The 20,225-nt window shown below is 38.4% G+C and overlaps 2 protein-coding genes across 2 annotated transcripts; both read right to left on the bottom strand.

Annotated features, from left to right (window-relative positions):
• Window positions 1-5,300: 5,300 nt before the first annotated feature.
• LOC140147307 (cytochrome P450 4B1-like) lies at window positions 5,301-8,140 on the bottom strand. The gene is made up of 3 exons (XM_072169088.1): window positions 8,009-8,140; window positions 6,034-6,181; window positions 5,301-5,596 (listed from the first exon to the last, which is right to left on the bottom strand). Exons 1-3 carry the CDS (start codon window positions 8,094-8,096, stop codon window positions 5,425-5,427), a joined length of 408 nt encoding a protein of 135 aa, XP_072025189.1. The 5' UTR covers window positions 8,097-8,140; the 3' UTR covers window positions 5,301-5,424.
• Window positions 8,141-9,066: 926 nt separating this feature from the next.
• Window positions 9,067-19,945, bottom strand: LOC140160505 (cytochrome P450 4F4-like). Its single transcript, XM_072183741.1, has 7 exons — window positions 19,854-19,945; window positions 19,003-19,173; window positions 14,615-14,762; window positions 12,465-12,634; window positions 11,436-11,563; window positions 9,950-10,205; window positions 9,067-9,261 (listed from the first exon to the last, which is right to left on the bottom strand). Exons 1-7 carry the CDS (start codon window positions 19,917-19,919, stop codon window positions 9,067-9,069), a joined length of 1,134 nt encoding a protein of 377 aa, XP_072039842.1. The 5' UTR covers window positions 19,920-19,945.
• Window positions 19,946-20,225: the final 280 nt, after the last annotated feature.

A 20,225-nucleotide genomic window follows, 5' to 3' on the forward strand; every position in this document is an offset into this window, starting at 1 on the left:
AAGGATAAGTCATTCAAATTGTCATTTGGTATTTTTGAAATGAAAAATTTGGCAAAAAAACGAAGAAAACAGCAGTATTGACAAAGTTGAAGCCCCATTCAATGTACCGGTAGCTAATTTCTATACGGTAGGGCCTACATAGTTATCTATTTTATAATCCGACGGTGTTATGTTACATACTTTCACTGAAGGTGAATAACAGTTTGTCCCAGAAAACTTTGATTTCTGCAGTTGGAAGCTTTCCAACTTAAATTCTTTAGGTTGTGCAAAATATATTATATTTTAACTTTCCAAAGAACATTTGAGCAAAGAATGACAATAAATGACAATGATCAAGTGCTTTAATAGGCTTTTAATAGCTTTTAATACAGTTTTACGTTTGATTTTTGAAGGCTTTTTGATACCCATGCAACATTCATGTTGAAGTTTTAAAAGATTTAAAGTTTGCATTACAATTTCGTGGAAATATTCCAAAAACTTTAATGTGTGTGAGAATTTTTTTAAGCAACATTTATATCAACATTTAATAACAAAAAAAGATATTTACAAGTACCGAGCATCATCTTTCATGCAAGCAATATTGTGCAGGTTTTCAAATTTGAACAAAACTTAATTTTAATTAGGTTTTGCAAGAAACAGATTGTTTTTCAAGAAACAGATTGTTTAAAAAGAACGAAAAGGATTTCACAGAACAAAATATGAAGCACTTGACAGTTCGCATTGTGTTGAAGCTTGTTGAATGATCTTTCAAACTTGGAATGAAGTGAATTGACGTATGCGTTATGTAATCGCTCATTTCTTCGCAATCAGTCAAACGATTCCAGTAATTAGCTCTGCAATTGACGTAGGCCCTATAAGATGCAGAATAAGATGGGCTACTACACGCTGATGTTTAGATTCTAATATCTATTTCTTGACTTACGTCCAAATTCATTCGCCCAGTATTTTTTTCTGGGACACCCTGTATACCGGTATATGACAACCGGTTGAACAAAGATATTTTCGACCCAAATATCGACGGCTACCCACGATTACATCATCCGTGTTACTCATTTCGGCAACAAATCAACGGTTAATTCGGCCCTCTATAATGTAAATGACTTTCGGGCCATGTAGTGGTCACTTGCGTCTATGCTAACTGTGTAAGTGACCTATTATAGCTACCTATACCCCAAAGTCACTTGCATTTATTGTGGAGGGCAGAATTAACCATGCATCCATTTGTTGCCGAAATGGCATGTAATTGTGGACATAGCTACGGTAGGCTAGTTCTTGCTCTAAGCCCTCTATATAATATCAACTCATACATGTACTAGCCCCCCCCCCCTCCCCGGGGCACTCCCATATATTGACATACGTCATGTGCCCATGAAAAGACCCACGGTATTTTTGGCAAATCCTACACCGACTGCCCCGTTTCAACATTAGTCCTCAAAAAAGAAATTTTGGCGCCTTTTTTGCGCGCATTTTGAAAAAACAAAATGAATGAGAATTGGGTAAAAAACTATTTTTGATTAGACCCAGCTTTAACCACCGTTTATCAGTGGGAGCTGGTAGCCTAATGGATAAGGCGTCCGTCTAGATATCGGAAGGTCGTGGGTTCGATTCCCATGCCGGCACATTCCCTTGCTTTTTTTTCAAGTTGGGTTGTGTGCCGGTCGGGATTTGTGTTTATTTGTTGTCATGTTTAATTGTAACACTTTGGGTTGGTTAAACTGTTCACTCTTTCTTATTAAATATATTCAGTTTCCTCTTGTAGCGAGCAATCGTTCCCCATTGTGTTTATTTGTTCTTGTGCAGGATGCGTATCCCCATTACCTACTTTACTTATAATTATACTGGGGAAACGATTAAGCATCAATAATGATCTCCTGCACATGCGTACTTGTGTAATACTTGTGTGTGTATTGTATACCATGACTGCTATAACATTAGACCCAGCTTTAACCACCGTTTATCAGTGGGAGCTGGTAGCCTAATGGATAAGGCGTCCGTCTAGATATCGGAAGGTCGTGGGTTCGATTCCCATGCCGGCACATTCCCTTGCTTTTTTTTCAAGTTGGGTTGTGTGCCGGTCGGGATTTGTGTTTATTTGTTGTCATGTTTAATTGTAACACTTTGGGTTGGTTAAACTGTTCACTCTTTCTTATTAAATATATTCAGTTTCCTCTTGTAGCGAGCAATCGTTCCCCATTGTGTTTATTTGTTCTTGTGCAGGATGCGTATCCCCATTACCTACTTTACTTATAATTATACTGGGGAAACGATTAAGCATCAATAATGATCTCCTGCACATGCGTACTTGTGTAATACTTGTGTGTGTATTGTATACCATGACTGCTATAACATTAGACCCAGCTTTAACCACCGTTTATCAGTGGGAGCTGGTAGCCTAATGGATAAGGCGTCCGTCTAGATATCGGAAGGTCGTGGGTTCGATTCCCATGCCGGCACATTCCCTTGCTTTTTTTTCAAGTTGGGTTGTGTGCCGGTCGGGATTTGTGTTTATTTGTTGTCATGTTTAATTGTAACACTTTGGGTTGGTTAAACTGTTCACTCTTTCTTATTAAATATATTCAGTTTCCTCTTGTAGCGAGCAATCGTTCCCCATTGTGTTTATTTGTTCTTGTGCAGGATGCGTATCCCCATTACCTACTTTACTTATTTTTGATTGTTAATGATGTGAAATTTTGGCCCTCCCATACTAAATCACACATTGCCAACACCGAATCATGACCCCCTTTTTTTTCTGAAAAATTCTACACTGATTGACCCCTAGTTTACGTCACTTTCATATTCGAGTGCCCCCCCCCCCCGTAAACCAAGGAGTTTCTTGCTTTTAAGTAGGCCTACTGTACTATAAATGGAGATATGATCAGTGTGATGCAATATTATTAAAAACTGTACAAATTTTGTGCTTTTTTCAAAAATGCAGATCATGTCACCGTACGGCTGGACTATCAATAGTATTATTGTATGGTAATTTGATGACGTATACATAATTGTGTTTAATATTAATAGAACCGGGGGGGATATTTTATTTTCCTGATCAAGAATCAACGATCATCAGGGGCTGCCATGCCCCCTGTGTTAATTTAACTGAGAAAACGTATATCGGTGGTCTACAGAAATAGTTCATGATTCATCTAGGCCTAATACAAATCGACTTTGGGAGTTTTAGCTAAAAAAAGATCATTTTTTTGCCTCTTTTTAGTTAATAATTCAAATATTTAAAATATAAACATTGCCTGCATGAAATATAGCGTCTTGATTAAAAAACAAAACAAAAACAAAAAACAAACAAACAAACAAACAAAAAACATTAAAAAAAACACACACACACAAAACCCCACAAAAGCCAGATTTGTAGTTTCCCCTTTTTATTACATAATGTATGCTAAAAAATTGAGACAAAAATGTTTTTAATACACCAAATTATACAGCGTGCAATATACCTATTCTATGTTTTTTTATTGAAGCCTAGTTGCATGAATCTATTTTAAAACTTGGATTGGTTTTAAGTGTAGGGGTCCGTGTGGGGTGTGTTGGGTGAGTGTGGGAGTGTAGGGTGTGCTTCTTGTGTGGTTTGTGTGGGTGGTGAGAGGCCCTCCCCCTGAGGGGGTGGGTGTTAGTTAGGGTTATGTGTGTGTGATGCGCGGGGGTGCGTGGGGTGAGTGTGAGGGTGCTTGGGCGTTTGTAAATGCCTCCAAACGAGGACCTATACATATGGATACACACCATACAACGAGGACACACCTCCAAACGAGGACGTCCTCGGTTTGTTACTATGACCAGGATGACGTAAATGATGGAAATATGCATATAAGATAACATATAACATAGGTCCCCCATAGGGGGTATAGGACGGGTCACAGTTGGATAGTACTAGTAGTAAGTTGTCTGGTGTGTCAGGTCCACGGTGCGTGTGTCGATTAAAAACGGGCGTGTGAGTCCTCGGTTATAGATCCTCGTTAAGTCGAGGTCCTCGTTTGGAGGTATTTATAAACAGGTAGGTGTGTGTTAGTGTTTACAGTATGCATGTATGGGGCATATGTGCTGGTCAATGCTCATTTTGATATTTTTCGTATTTTCTCGTATTGATTATTTTGATGTTGTTGAATTTGTATGAAAAAATGTTACAATTCAGTTTTTTATACTGTGATGACAATTTATGAATAAACCTTTTATGAATGAACGAATGAATGAATGAATGAATGAATGAATGAATGAATGAATGAATGAAATCTCTTCCTTTTATATTATCTTGCCATTTTAGTCATTTTAATTAAAAGAAGTTGCAGCACTTGGAATCTGAGAGTCCACAGTCAATCCCCACCCCAATGCATCATGTACATGATATATGCAATTTAGACATTCCATCTCCAATAGAGAGCCTTCAGTTCATATATTTCCAGTTTTGGTTATCATTTTGCTTAAATAATACAGTTTATTTCTGCAGTGTGATAAACACATCCCATAAAGTAATTACCCCCTCCCCTTTATTACGAGGCAATACTTTTATATGCATCCAATTTTTAAAATGAAATAGCAAAAAGAAACATACTTTAGTTATGCACATTTTGATACCTCATTTGTCTGGATAACTCAAAATTTGTAGCCATGGTGACTCCTTGAATGGAAAAAGATGCAGAATCAAAAGTTGCACTAAAAAGATACTCCAGTCAGTGTACTATTACATTTTCTACATGACTGGTCAAGGGTGACCCGCAGTGACCTATGACGAACAGAGATACTGTACTCGTACAACATGTAAAACAAAAGCATCATTTTCAATGGATTTAGGTACAACTTTTAAATCTGCATATGTGGCAACACACGTCGTGTTCACACGGTCGGACTTAAGTCACTTAATACCGGCGATAAGTCACTATTACCGGTTATAAGTCGCTTATTACCGGTAATAACTCACTTATATCCGACTATGTGAACACGACTACAGTTTGGTTATTTAAGACAAATGTGCAAAACACAACTGGTATTCTTTTTGTTTATTGTTATTTCAAAATTGTATGCATAGATTCGGAGTTACTGGTATTGCCTCGTAACAAAGGGGGTAATTACTTTTTGGGATGTGTTTATATACATTGATCTTATAGCAAAATGAGTCAATGAAGCCACTGTATATTTCCACATTATTGAGTTATGACAAATAGTAGGTCAAAACGAAAGTTTTCGTTATCCCCCCTAAAGAAAATCATGCACATGGGGGGGGGGTTAAAATCTATTACAATGATCTCTCGTATTAACCCATACCTTTCTCTATGGGTGTGGGCTTCATTTTTCTCAATATTTAAGCATAAAACATCACTAGCTCCGGCACAATAGCTATTTTTTAGCAAATAAAGTTTGACTTTGAACAGCGATAATTTAGTAATAAAAGACGTTTCGGTTCTCTATAATCAATTATTTATCTCTCGGAGTGACCATCACAGGTATGCCAGTAGTACTTCTGAGTATAGTTTCATTAATCCGTTGAACTGGTTTGCTACGGTCAGGAGAAAAACGGAAGTGACGTAACAGCACAGCGGTAAACGATTTCATCTCGGACATCGCAAAGTGTTGACCAATACAGTTCCTTTAAAGAAATTAAAAAAAGATGACATAAAATTAATTGGGACGAACAACTTGCCAGAGATATTCAAATTTACAGACTTCAAGAAAGCCTTTGACACAATCCATCGGGGGCAAGATGTTGAAAATGCCTATGGTGGTATAACTAATTGATGATATTTGAAGAATGTACAGTGTAGGCCTACATTAGAGCCGCAATTTGACCGGTGGCGAGACAGACTTACTTGAAATCTTGACTGGCCTATTAGTCCAATTATCTGTTTTTGGTGGTTCTCATCGAAGTGCGGAGCCAGTATCCGAACTGGTCCACTTGATACCCGAAGCACAAGAGAATGTAACCCGTCGTGCATGATGTTATTAGGTTGTATTTAATATTAGCCCTAGTTTTGCTTAACCAAAAACCATTTTCAACATGCATTCTTAAGCCATGTGTAAACCTACCTTGGACCGGCAGCAAAGGGAGTAAATGCATGGGAGTGCCGATTGGCCGAATTTTCCTTCGAAAATCTCTCCGGATCAAAAACAAGTGGATCTTCCCAGACACTCGGATTGCGATGAAGTCCGTTGATATGAAGGAAGGCGGTAGCACCTGTAAACCATAGAACACAAAGTAAGGGATAAAAGTTTAAAGTCTCCGGCAATCACAACATTTTGCCTTTTTCCGTAAGAAAAATAATTATCAAGCATGAATAACTTGGTTTTATCAGTTTTTATGGTCAATACCCGGGTCAATATGAGGTTGCTTCAAATAAAACCATGTTTTTCGTACTTGATAATTATTTTTCTAACATACCGGGTGTCCCACAAAAAGGTTACATGTAGATTTTTGAAAATAATCTAAGTTAATGTTAACAAATATAAATATTCTTTTCATGACATACCGGTAGTCTATGTACCATCTACTAGTACCCCTGTGAATGTCAAGTTCACAACCTACGTACTTAATCTACATTCCACGCATTCTTGAGCAAGCTCTTTACGTGACATGCCACCGTCACAGCCACTGTGCATTTGGCGGGGCACTTGAGTATGTCCAGCCATAGCATGGTAGATGCAGTATTTTATTCTGATAAACAAAGAATGAAACTTGTTCAGTTTTATTTCAAGAGTTCAGTTAGAAATGTAACAAACAGCAGCGATTTCAAGTCAACAAGATCCAAATATAAATGTAAAATAGTGTTATTCATTTCACTATGTTCATGAATACAGCGTGCAGAACTGCTTTCGCCCAAAACGTGTTCTTCTCCAATGACCACATTCCTTTATTTGTAACCACCAAGAGTCAAGAAGTTCTAAAACTGATTTATTTTCAGTGTACAATATTTTATTTTTCTATTTTGTCGGTCGAACATCCGGGCTATCTCTAGTCTCGGGCCCAAACTGCATGTGGCGCACGGTTTGTTGTGAACAACAGAAACCGGCTGTGAAGGAGGCTACATAGCGATGTTGCTGGAGTGGCATTCAATTTCGGAAAAAAACGACACTCGACCATGGAATTTAATTTTAAGTTTGTCAGTATATAAACGGTAAATCAAGTAAGTTTCTTTCACTCTTAAGACTTAGAAACGGTTGTTTGATTCCACTGACTATTTGCGATCGAAATTTACATAACACCAATGACAGAAATCATCAACAAAAATCGAATCGGGGACTTGTTTTCCCCGTTGTTTTCACTCAAACATCATCAACCGGAAGTGACGTGACACGGACCGACAGAATATGTTTCTTTTGTTCAATAAGTTCAACAATGAAAAATAAGAGAAACATAAAAGGTAATGAAGAAAAAAATGTGACAACAAAAGTATGCGGCGCGTGTGCTCAACTTTCGTTGTGAGATATTTTGATGGTTAGCCACTCTTGACACCCCTGTCATCTTGCGCTCGGAATTGAAACTTAGCAAACAGTTATAAGAATGACCAATAAACAATATCTGAAAATATGACATTGTTTTGTTGTACCATCACAAAATGCGCTTCATTTTCTACGTGTAACCTTTTTATGGGTTACCTTGTATAAGACATAATGTTATGATTGTCGATTCCCTTTAATTAGGCCTCGTATCCATAGGCTGTTCCCTTGTGGCGTGTGCCCTTGTTCCGTGTTTACTTTTTCCCATGTGACCTGCCACACAGACAACGAACCTTTGTTTTGCTTAGTGGCCGGTACGGTTCGTTGTCTGTGTGGCAGGTCACATGGGAAAAAGTAAACACGGAACAAGGGCACACGTCACAAGGGAACAGCCTATGGATACGAGGCCTTATGCAACTGAACGAGGGAACACAAGTGGAAAGATCTGATCCAATGAAACCAAAAATGAGTGTTTACAATGTACTAATGCACTACATACTCCCCACCCACCCCCTCCCCACATACATCCCCCTACATCCCCCTACACAACCCAACACATACATCTAACCTTTAGGAATTACTCTCCCATCTGGTAATTGTAGTGGCGATGATTTCAATTCTCTGCCAACTATTCCCACTGGTGGATAAAGTCGCATACTCTCTTTAATAAATTGTGTCAGGTAATCCAGTTGGTGCAAATCATTCCTGTAATTTATTATGACGAAAGAAATTATATTTTGTTCTGCTCATTATTTTCTGAGCTATTTACACATGTATTGCTTTCAAAAATATTAACACGAACCCCAACACTGAAATGTCAGAAAATATTGATTTATGCGTTTTATGTTAATTAGACACAATGTCATGTTTGGTTTGAATTAAAGAAAACCTCCAAACTATTGTAAACAATAGCTTTTCCTACGCCCCTATTAACAACATGCACATACACTGCAAAAACTCGGGTGTTAAAAGTAACACCGGTTGGAGTCAACAGAGGATCGCACCCAGGGTGTCGTTTTTTTAAACACTTTTGATGTAATTGTTATACCTTCCAGGTATCAAATATGACACCAAGAGTGTAAAAATAACACCCAAAGTGTTAAAAAATAACACTCCTGAGTGCGGTCCTGTATTGACTCCAACCGGTGTTACACCCGAGTTTTTGCAGTGTAAATGAAGCATGTACATTACACCCACGAGTGTCGTTTTTTTAACACTTTTTATGTAATTGTTATACCTTCCAGGTATCAAATATGACACAAGAGTGTAAAAATAACACCCAAAAGTGTTAAAAATAACACCCCTGAGTGCGGTCCTCTATTGACTCCAACCGGTGTTACTTTTAACACCCGAGTTTTTGCAGTGTAAATGAAGCATGTATACACCCACGAGTGTCGTTTTTAACACTTTTGATGTAATTGTTATACCTTCCAGGTACTAAATATGACACTAAGAGTGTAAAAATAACACCCAAAAGTGTTAAAAAATAACACCCCTGAGGGCGGTCATCTATTGACTCCAACCGGTGGTGCCTTACTTTTAACACCCGAGTTTTTGCAGTGTATAATGAAGCATGTACATATTGAAACAATGTGAATACTAGTGCATAATTACCATTCGAGGTCATTAGCTGTCATTGTCAGCTTTTCCTTCCATTACTTCATCCACCTCATTCCTACATCTTTCTTGGAATTCTGGATGATTAGCCAAGTTGTAAACAATCCACGACAATCCAGATGATGTCGTATCATGACCTCCAAACATAAAGGTATCCACTTGATTGCGTATTTCTATGTCGCTTAAACCAACACCATCTTCATCCTTAGCAAGGAAGCATAAGATGATCAGATTATTAAATACTCTCACCTCCACCACCACCAGCACCACCACTACCATCATCATCATCATCATCATCATCATCATCATCATCATCATCATCATCATCATTTTGGGAGCACGTGTGGCCGAGTGGACAAGGCGCCCGACTCATAATCCATAGGTTGCGAGCTCGTGCCAACGTGTTGTGTCCTTGGGCAAGGCACTTTATCCTCATTGCCTACTGGGGGATGGAGTTGGGTTGGATCATCATGGAGGTAGTACCTCCATGGTTGGATTGGATGTTTGTATAGTTGTTTGTTTCAATGTTGCAATATTGGCGCTGATTAAGCTGCTGCCTGCAAATTGCATTGTGTCTGTTTAGGTGTGTTTAATGTACAATTCTAGCAATTTGACCTGCGGGTCACCGTTAGAGTTTGAAATAAAACCTTCCTTTTATATCATCATCATTATTATTATTGATTTTGTTTCAGACATAGGACAAAAAAATTATTGTGTTGCCTTGGAAGTTGGAGTGGAAAAATTGGGTGAGTCGGTCGACCCTGATTTTTTAGGTTTTAGGGTCGGTCGCTGAGGGCAAGACACGAAGTTTTTTTGGCCCAATGTTTGACACAATTAGGTATCGTCAACTATTGTTACCGAAATATCCTTAATTATAGTTACATTGACTAACCTTGGCTTGAAGAAGAATATCCAGGAAAGGCCTCAGCCGTTCTTTCGACGAGTCATAATTGGAATGTTCAAGTCGCTGCCTTCTTTCTCTGATCGCTTTTTCAGAAAAATCATGTGCAGTCTTCGCTGCTTTGCGGAAGGCACGGCCATTGGGGCTCAAAGCATAAATAGTGTCAGACCGATATAGAAGACTTCCAAAACGCATCAAAACTTGTTCCGTCAGAAAATATGTAGCATGAACATACGGGTGCTTTCTCCTTTTGAGATTGAAGGGTACAAAAAAACACAAGAGTAAATGAAACCAGAACTAAAAGGTATCATTATTAGCATGAAAGTTCACCTGTACCCATAAAAAGTATTTATTTCTTGATCTCAACACGCGTTTTGTTTATTTATTTTTTAATTTAATAGCCCATATTGTCCGCATTCCATGGATCGGCCACGGGCTCGCCGGTTTCACAGTGTGTGCAACATATACATAATATGGATGGGCCTACATGGAACATTCAGAATAAATAACCATCAAAACAGTACCCATCCCCGTCTTGGTGGTATCGTTATGTCGACGACACGCGCACAAAACTTCAGAAGGAAGTCAATGCATGGACACGCACAGGAATTTACAGACCATCTTAATTCGCTGGGCAGATATCAAGTTCACCCTTATGGCGAATAAATCCCCCAATATAGGACGAGGGTGGACCATGCAATCACCCCAGTGTCTTTAGTGGACCCAAACGACAAGATAAGAAATAAAGGACGCCACTAGTACGTCACTGCGTGATTCCTTGGAAGGGACAGACCACAATAGGAACCTGTCAAGAATCATACATCTTGAACACGGACATGACGGACGACCAAGACGTACATTAATCCCATCTACAGGGCCAACCACCCATTTCTGATAGCAACAGTTGAAAATTCCTTTTGTTATTGAGAGAGGTAAAATATAAAGGTATCCCTTTGAGATTACCATGTATATTAAACATGCCCTATCATGTACTAAGGGACAGTTCACAAACACTTGTAATGGGGAGGGGCAGATGCAAAAACGGGGGGGGGGGATAATTGTTTTTATCCCTCTGAAGGGGAGGGGCCTTGAAAAAATCACCTTAATTTTTCTAGTAGAACTTGAGTTTACACTATTTTCTGTGGTGTTGACGTACATTTTACATTTTTCATGGCCAAAAAAAGGGGGGGGGGGGGCTGAAAATAATTTTAGGTCCGAAAGGGGGGCCCTGAAAAATGTGAACATTTCATTTTGCATCAGCCCCCTACCTTAACAAGTGTTTGTGAATGGTCCCTAAGAGTGTAAGAGAGAGAGAGAGAAAGAATGTGAGAGAGAGGGAGGGGAGAGAAATTGAAAAAAAAGAGAAAGAAAGAAAGAAACAAACAAACAAAGAAACGAAGAAAGAAAGAAAGAAAGAAAGAAAGAAAAAGGAAGGAAAGAAAGAAACCCCCTGATTATTAGATTAGTATGGTTTTACCCCATCCTTTGAAAATCATCTTCTACTCCCATGACGCATCTCATTAGACTGTCCAGTGTTGCCAGACTTATATCTTGCATGACCTCTATTGAACATGCGCTGTCTGCACATTCTGCTTTCCATTTATTCTGTTTGGAAATAACAAAGTATACTATTATGAAGTACAAGAAAACGTCGAACAATGAATGCATTCAATTATTAATTACACTAGTGCACCTGTAGCTGTAATGTCCTTGTAGCTATTAGGGCGACCTCGATATGATTTTTTCATGCTCCCCTAGAACCCACCAAGTTTAAGCCCAATAGGGCAAAGTTTAAATTCAGCCCCTAGATGACCTTTGACCTCGGTTGACCTCAATTTTGTTTCTTACATATATTCCCCTCATATCAAGGATTCCACCCACCAAGTTTGAGTCCGATAGGGCAAAGTTTAAAAGCCATGACCATTGACCTCCGATGACCCTCAAAACCACACGGTCAACATAGACTCGATCCTCCAGTCCTCGAATACTCACACACGGCCGCTCCACTGTGCTGTATTCCAAACACTTTATATTGAATTTATCATAAAAATCTGGGTGAACTTGGTCTTATCGCTGTGCGCTGCTTCAACCTTTATTCTGGACAAACAAATGCCGCCCATTTGTTCCAAACAGTTTTCTCAATTGACTTCAGCAGCTAAACGCGGCTCAGCGAAGCTGGTTTCCGCATTTCTTTCTTGATACGCTTCTGTCTCGCATATTGCAAGAAATACTTGATCAAACTGTCTTAAAATGTACCAAATGAAATATAAACAGGTTAAACATTATACATTGTCAAAAAGCAAAATAACTTTAAACACCCATTGAAATTTATGTTTTTTTTTTAAAACAAACAAACAACAACAACAACAACAACAACAACAACAACAACAACAACAACAACAACAACAACAACAACAACAACAAAAACACACGAGTAAAAATACTTTTGGGACCCCTTGTACATGCATAATTTACTCGACATATGATATGAATTTGTTGCACTTACAGCTAGCTTATTTGTGGATTCCACAAATACTTTCACATACGGTTTCAAAATATCAAAATGAAATGCCGGAGTCAATAGTCGCCGATTTCGTGACCACTTCTTCCCAGTGGATATCACTAAACCATCGCCTAACCACGGTATGAAGAACTGATATTCCTGGAATTTTGGCTCTGCAATAAATGGATGTAAATAAGTAAATAGTAAGATGAATGAATAACTGATTTTTCTCATATTTGTAACAGACGGTTAGTAACGTAAGTAATCAAAATTTACATCTGTAAAAAGGGTCTGTAATTCTCTTACATAATTCATATGAATCTCAGCATGTCATTAAGGTTAGCAACTATCATGACTATTTTAAACTGTTGTGATTTGGTAGTTCACATCATCTTGCGAATGGTAGTGAGCTTTGGCAAAAAAATGTATTGATGATTTCATAGCGAGTGTGTAGAAGAATTCAAATATCACAGATATACTTTTGTAGGTCCTGTGGTTCATGAATTATGTTGTAAAAAGGGCTGAGACAACAACACTTGTGTAAAACGTACATAACTCATTAACAACAATAAATCAAGCAAGTTGTCAAAGTATATATGATTTGTAGAATGAACTTCTGCAAAGCATCAAAGTGCTAGTTTTCAATAATTATTGATTTAGATAATAAAAATCGAGTTATGTATGCTTTACAAAGGTGTTGTTGTTTCAGCCCTCTTTACAACATAGCTCAAGAACCACAGGACCTATAAAAGTATATCTGTGATTTTTGAGTTCTTCTACACACTCACTATGAAATGATTAATGCAATTTTTGCCAGAGCTCACCACCATTTGCAAGATGCTGTGAACTACCAAATCGCAACAGTTTAAAATAGTTGCTAACCTTAGGGATCGTTCAGAAATACTTTGGTGGGGGGGGGGCTGGGCACTTGGAAATTTTGGAGTCAAAACTTTTTTGACCCCCCCTCCAGAGAACCTAAAACTTTTTTGACCCCCCTCTTTAGACATATAAAACTTTTTTGACCCCCCCCCCTTTCCAACTGAGACGAATATACTTTAGGTATATTCGTCTCAGCTTTCCAAGAGGTTAAAAAACAGTCTGGGGAGGGGGCTACTCCATTTGTGCAAACTCAGTCACAATTATAGGCCTGAATGTTTAAGTTGTTTTTCACACGCTGTGACTTGTATGAAGTTTAATTTCAATTTATGCATTCTAATTTTTGTTTCATTCTTATAACCAATAAATACATAAAAGTAATACAAAAAAGGGAAATTGACAGTGGCGTAGCTAGGGCTTGTGGCACCCAGGGCTAAGGATAGGTGTCGCTCCCGATTCTTGAAATAATTATTGCGCCCGGAGCACAAATAGGGCCTACTACCACTAATTAATTTTGGTTATAATGAAAGAATATCTTAAATTGATCTTTCAAAGGACTTGTACTGATATGCGCGCAAAGCGTGCGAAAATTTTGACTTTCATCGCTTAGAGTGGCGCAGAATCGATGCTGAATTGGTTAATTTGGCGCCCCCTAAGAGTGGCGCCCAGGGCACATGCCCCCACCTTTCCCCGTCGCTATCCATTGGAAATTCAGAGCAACATCTGGGCACATACTCAAGATTTTTAATACTTGGGACTTGTTTATCAGGGGCGTAGCCAGCTTTCTTTTTTTGACCCGGTATTATCAGTGGGATACATACATAATCACCCTTTTCTTATAGCGACTGTGGAATACATGTTAAGTCTTTGGGATTTCAAAAGGCTTTAATGGGACATCGGTAATGAGCGCGCGTAGCACGCCAAAAATGTATTTTACACTCATTGGGTCATAATCGTGGTAAAAAAGGGCTTTATTGGTACATATGCGCGCGTAGCGCGCAAAAATTTTGTATGCTCTTGTTCTTTGGGTATTTTTTGTTTAAAACTTTTTGACCCCCCCTCCTTTAGTAACCAAAACTTTTGGTCCCCCCTTTGTGCAACTCAAAACTTTTTGTGTCCCCCACACTTTGCCCAGTCCCCCACCAAAGTATTTATGAACGGTCCCTTAAGGCGATGATACATGACTCATACGCGTGAGTAGAAGTCAACAGCATTATAATGAAGACATTTAAAGAAACCGTTTTAATAAATAAAATTATATCAAGACTAAATAATACCTGCAGTCTTGAAAACTGCTCTAATAGAATCCGGATGGTAAACAACTACTCCTGGTTTAAACGGTGTCATCCATACCTGCATTGCTTTCTCGTTGTTGTCATATATGTCATCAAAGTCAGAAAGTTGTCCTCGTGCACCATCTAAGAACTAAATCAATCAATAATCTTAGTGTTTCGACCAATACCTCATCTAGCTTTCTCTATTGAACAGTTATATGTGACGTGTCATGTCAAAAGGAGACACTTTTGGGCAGGATTGTAAATGGAGAAAAAGCCAAAAATCTGCCCGGGGTGATTTTTTCATAATTCGGGTTTGTTGCGAATTTGTAATGTTATTAATGTTTAAAATAATTATTGTCTGATAATTCCAGACCGGAATATAACTGGCATCTTGTATATTTTGAGATATTTTTCAAGGTAATTCCTACTCTCAACATTTGTCAATAATATTTTTAAAGGATGATATCTCAATTTCCAATTTTATAATACCATAACTTACGAACTCAATATCTTCGCTTAGGAATGTCCGATTTCGTTGGGGGCAAACGGCGCGGCGTTGTGGAGCAAAATATCTCTATATTTTATATGTAAAACCTCAAAATTGATAACCTGCCCAAAAGTGTCTCCTTTTGACATGACACGTCACATATGCATACGGTATTATGTTATTACAACTAGTGTACTCTATAAGTATATGACGGACAACTAATTCGTACATTCGACAAGATGATCGCGCTTAATATGCAACGTCAATGACCACCACGTGTGACGTGGTAGCGTGAGGGATTACGTGGTACAATGACTTGCTCGTATCCTCAGCCCAGAGAAGATGATAAAAGAGGAGGTCGCTCGCTGCACACATCAAATAAATAATGTGTGCATCCGCCTATTGATGGAAACAATGATCTAATCCGATTGATCAACTAATACGATAAGTGGCTTTGCGAGTCATGACTGTCTAGCTCTAAACGGCGCATGCCCGGATATCAATTTGTTACGTCAGTTGACCGCGAAATATAATTTCTGTATTGTTTGGCATGACCGGCTGCTAAGTTTGACCCGAGATCCACGTGAAAAAGACCCTCATTTTGGATCCAAATAGCATTTTTGGACACGTTTGGACACAAAACGGGAGTATATGAAGAAACTGACACGAGTTTGAATTACTGATTACACTAGTTTTAAGTTTCCGTAAACTGCCGCATATATTCAAATGGTTATCATTTAAATTTCTTTTCCTTTGACCTTATATTAATTTTACTGGAAAATTAATTATACTTGACTTTCCATAACTTAACAAAACTTTCGATTTTTTTTAATGGGAGTTGCGATATATATAATGCATTTTCACTCGTTTAAAAATCATGGTCACTCTGGTTAGTTTTTTTTTTTTTAAAGAAACAAAGCATGATTTGACTGCGAAATTGGGAATTTAACGATGTACTTCCGTTTGTGGAATATTTTCTCCACTAAAGAGAACTACCAAAACAGTCGAGCGTGTGGCGGATGAACAGATTACCACAAAGGAAGTTTCAAGTGGTGTTTTAAGTACGCCAAACAAAGAAAAGTGAATGGAGGTTAACTGTGGGTAATCGGATTATATGTTCGAGCGATCTCCTCTTTTCTCATCTTCTCTGCTCAGCCTAGTGCGACGAAACATTACACGCACGAGTAACTATGGTAAGCCTGATCTAATCTTGTTATTTTGTAAAGTGGGGAGTTAAACGTGACGGTTATGAATTCGGTTGATAACGTTGCATCAGTTATGTAATTTGGATCTTGGAATATCCCTCGTGTTTCAAAGGCAACCTCTTTAGATATTTCACAATACCCTCAAAAACTATGCGCAGTTAAGTTGCAATTAATGCGCAGCTAACCCTGTAAACCATTTCTAACAGCAAACCTGACTGACGAAGGGTACTACCAGGATTATTGAACTGAGGTGCATATAAAACGTCCTAGGACTCCAGGAGGAGGAAATCATAACATTTTGGGACAGAAAAGAATGATACAGTAACTGTCAGTTTGTAGCACACACCGTCGACATCCCTATATCTTCGTGTTAAAAATTGCCGTGGTAGTACGATAAATCCTCACGTTTTCAACAACTACGCATGGTGATTTTGAGCTATTTTGTTTGAGATAGGCCGTGCGACTCAGGCTATGCATACAATTTGAGATTTTGAGAGCCGGCCACACTGTTTCTATTCTATGTTTTACGATTTTCGCATGATCAGTATATGGCTGGCCGTAACCGCCACAACGTGGAGCTGCTACGCGTAGCTTACTTTTCGCTTCGCGGAGCTAAATTGACCAATCATGTTAGATCTTTTCATTACGCGGAGCCAGTTGATGCATCATCGTTCCAGAGAGAAAAACTCTTGCCAAAATTAATGTTTACTATGTGGATTTTAAATGAATCGAATGTAAATAAACCACAAACAGTTGTACAGGATCAATACCATTGTTTGATTAGTGTATAGCCAATTACCTTGCATGCATGTGCCATGTGTGTGGCGTGTTTGTTTGTTTGTCTACTGTGTCAGGCCAGGATCACTGACACCCACGGTACTGATACTGTCATACTATCACGGTGATCATATTGTTGAATGTTGTTGACTTTAAAATAATCATGATGCAGTCATGTCTACAGTAGAATTCACCACGACCTTTGAAGGACTTAAACCCCATTAAAAGCTATTAAACCAAGATAACACTCAATGAAAACAGCTCAACTATGTTACATCAGATCTTCTCTGGTTAAATACACACTGCACTTGTGTCTGTTTTACCTGTGCAATGAACAATGAGCTGGTATTATAGTTTCAGTTGGGTGAATGATTATAAAGCGAACGCAAGGTAACAATACTGTCTGGGCTTTTGTTTACGAAATGAGACAATAGTCTGCTTATTGTTAACCAGCGTTCTTGAAAATGAGAAGCATAATGGTTTGCAGACTTAACACGGTTTAGAAATAATTTGTTCATATTTTTTGGTGTTAGTCGTTTACATATCCTTCCTAAAACACAAAAGTACCAATATTTCCAAACACCTAAATTAGCTAAAAATTTAGGAAATGTTACAAAACTATATTTTCTAGAATTTCAGAGAATACTTTAAATATTGACTGGTTATTTTTACACAGTGACGTCATATAGGCAATGGCATAATACTTCTAACATACACTAGGTCACGCGTCAATGGTGAGCGCACTGAGTATTGTGTACTAGGAAAACGGCAGTACCGTAACTACAGTATGTATGGCCTACTACTAGTATATAAAGTAAATCCGAACTGGTTTGCTGAAGGTCGAATTCCGCAGGCCACGCCGCGCAAGATGTACAAATCAGCCTGAATTGTGTGCATGGTTTACCACCACTCTGCCTAGCTATATAGTTGTGTACAATACTGTATGAGTTTCTTGTGAGTGCATGTCCATCTTAATAATAAGTCGGTTCGTACTTTTCATAAATTACTTTTTGAATCATAACTATCGTGACCGAGGATATCTTGCAACTACGTGAAGCTCGTCTGGCAAATTCTTAATGACTAAATTCGCTTCACGTAATGAGTAAGTCGTACTTGATTGGTCAGTTTTACCTCCGAGTAATGAAAAACTCTAACATGATTGGTCAATTTGGCTCCACGGAACAAAAAGTCAGCTACGCGTAGCAGCTCCACGTTGTGGCGGTTGCGGCCTACCATATCAGTATCCCATATGATATTTCTATTGTAAGAAAATTTTATTTGTTGTCACGTAAATCACAGGTTTCGTTTAAATGTACTAACTGGAAATTAAATGTACTAATTAGTGAGGACCGGTATTTTGCTGTGGATATGTTTAACTGCAATTTGCGGGTAAAAAATTTGAAATCCTGGGTAAAAATTTTGATAATATTCAACTCTTTGAGAAAATTATTTTATAAAGGAATGCTGGTAAAGCCAGGTGCAATACAATGTACATTATTGACACACTATCACGCTCTTTATCTTCGTCAATAATAGAATAATCGATTTCAATCGAATTGAATGCATGAGTTTGTAGTTGACTACTGAGCGACCTAAGCGATCGATTGCTAGCCAATCAGATAGAACTCCTTTTCTTGCGTTCAGTGAAATACCACTCGCCTGTCGCTCACTACCACTCGCCCGTCGCTCACCAACGGAGTATTAAATTTATATTTATCGTATAGGACGTCGACGGTGTGTAGCAGAGAATGCAGGTTGTCCCAGAAAATCTGCAACATATTTGGTGAGGCTAGGCTCTAGAGCTCTGCCCAAGGACACCCTGCATTAAAAAAAAGGATAAATAATGGTACAATCATGGCTATTTCTTCTGGCTGGCTCAGGCCATATTGTTGATCTTGTGTCCAGCCTTTGTAACTTACGGCTTTTGCGTGTCCAAGGAATGGAATGCCACGGGGATGTTCAGGGAAACTCTTCAGTGCCTGCTGAAACTTCCATCTTTGTTGCAGAAGCAGTATTGACTTCACCAGTAAAATGATTGCTGCTATCACAGCAATAGTGGACAACATATCGCTTGCAGTAGCCATCATATTCTGAAAATGGTATAAGTCATGTACAAAACATTTGTCATACGAGGGTCGGTCAGTATGTAATAAGAGTTGACTTGTGACGCCATATATGGATTGTTTTCATGGCATTTCTTAATGATTCAAGACTTCCATTTGATCATGATTTAAGTCATATCTTGGTAAAAAGCAATATCATTTCTTATGTAACTACAAACCCGGCCCACTCCAGCCCTCATCTCCATGATCACATTTACTGTTCCTATCGTTGCGTACTATACAGTAACCATCAATACATATAGGCCTACTTCGCTATCTGTAATTGATGAGTCAAACCAAGTTTCACTGACAGAAATAACTGCAGCTTTTGTTTTTGTAGCTATAGTTCTGAGTTCAGAAATTTTAGGTTTCATCAACGTTCATCAGAGCCAGTGGCATATGTCTAACTGCAGCAGAGAGAAAAAACCGAACAGTTGCAATTTAGCGTTTGGTCTGGTTTTTTTACCCAAGTTTTCTCGCGCCTCTCGCGCATCAGAAAATAACTTCTATGCAAAGGTGTATCGAACCATCGATATCGATACATTTACTGCCATGATGTAGTGATGTAATGAATCACTGTTTCTAAACAATTTTCTCATATTGACCTCATTTAATGGCTAAAATGTTACTCATTTTGGAGATCAAAGATAAATTAATGAAAATCTTACCTGCTTTACAACACACCAAAACTTGTAGCAATTTATCTTTTTTTCCTCGTATGGCTCCGATGTCATACACTATAATATACAGAATACGTATAGCATAACAAGAGGGGAAGGCGACTTTCCGCTCCAAAGAATACCACCACAGTACAAAAGATAGCCCAGGGCCAAGTTCAAAGTAAAACTGGCGACCTGTACAATTTCTTTACAGAGGTCACACCACTAGATCAAGGTCAACCCTATCTGACTGAAGAATTAACAACAAGTGTTTCCATTCGCTGACCATGATACCTGGTAAATTAAAATGGAAATTTTTTTAAATTTATTTATTTATTTGTTTGTTTGTTTGTTTGTTTGTTTGTTTGTTTGTTTGTTTGT

The sequence above is a fragment of the Amphiura filiformis genome, chromosome 1, assembly GCF_039555335.1.
Source record: "Amphiura filiformis chromosome 1, Afil_fr2py, whole genome shotgun sequence".
Taxonomy (NCBI): Eukaryota; Metazoa; Echinodermata; class Ophiuroidea; order Amphilepidida; family Amphiuridae; genus Amphiura; species Amphiura filiformis.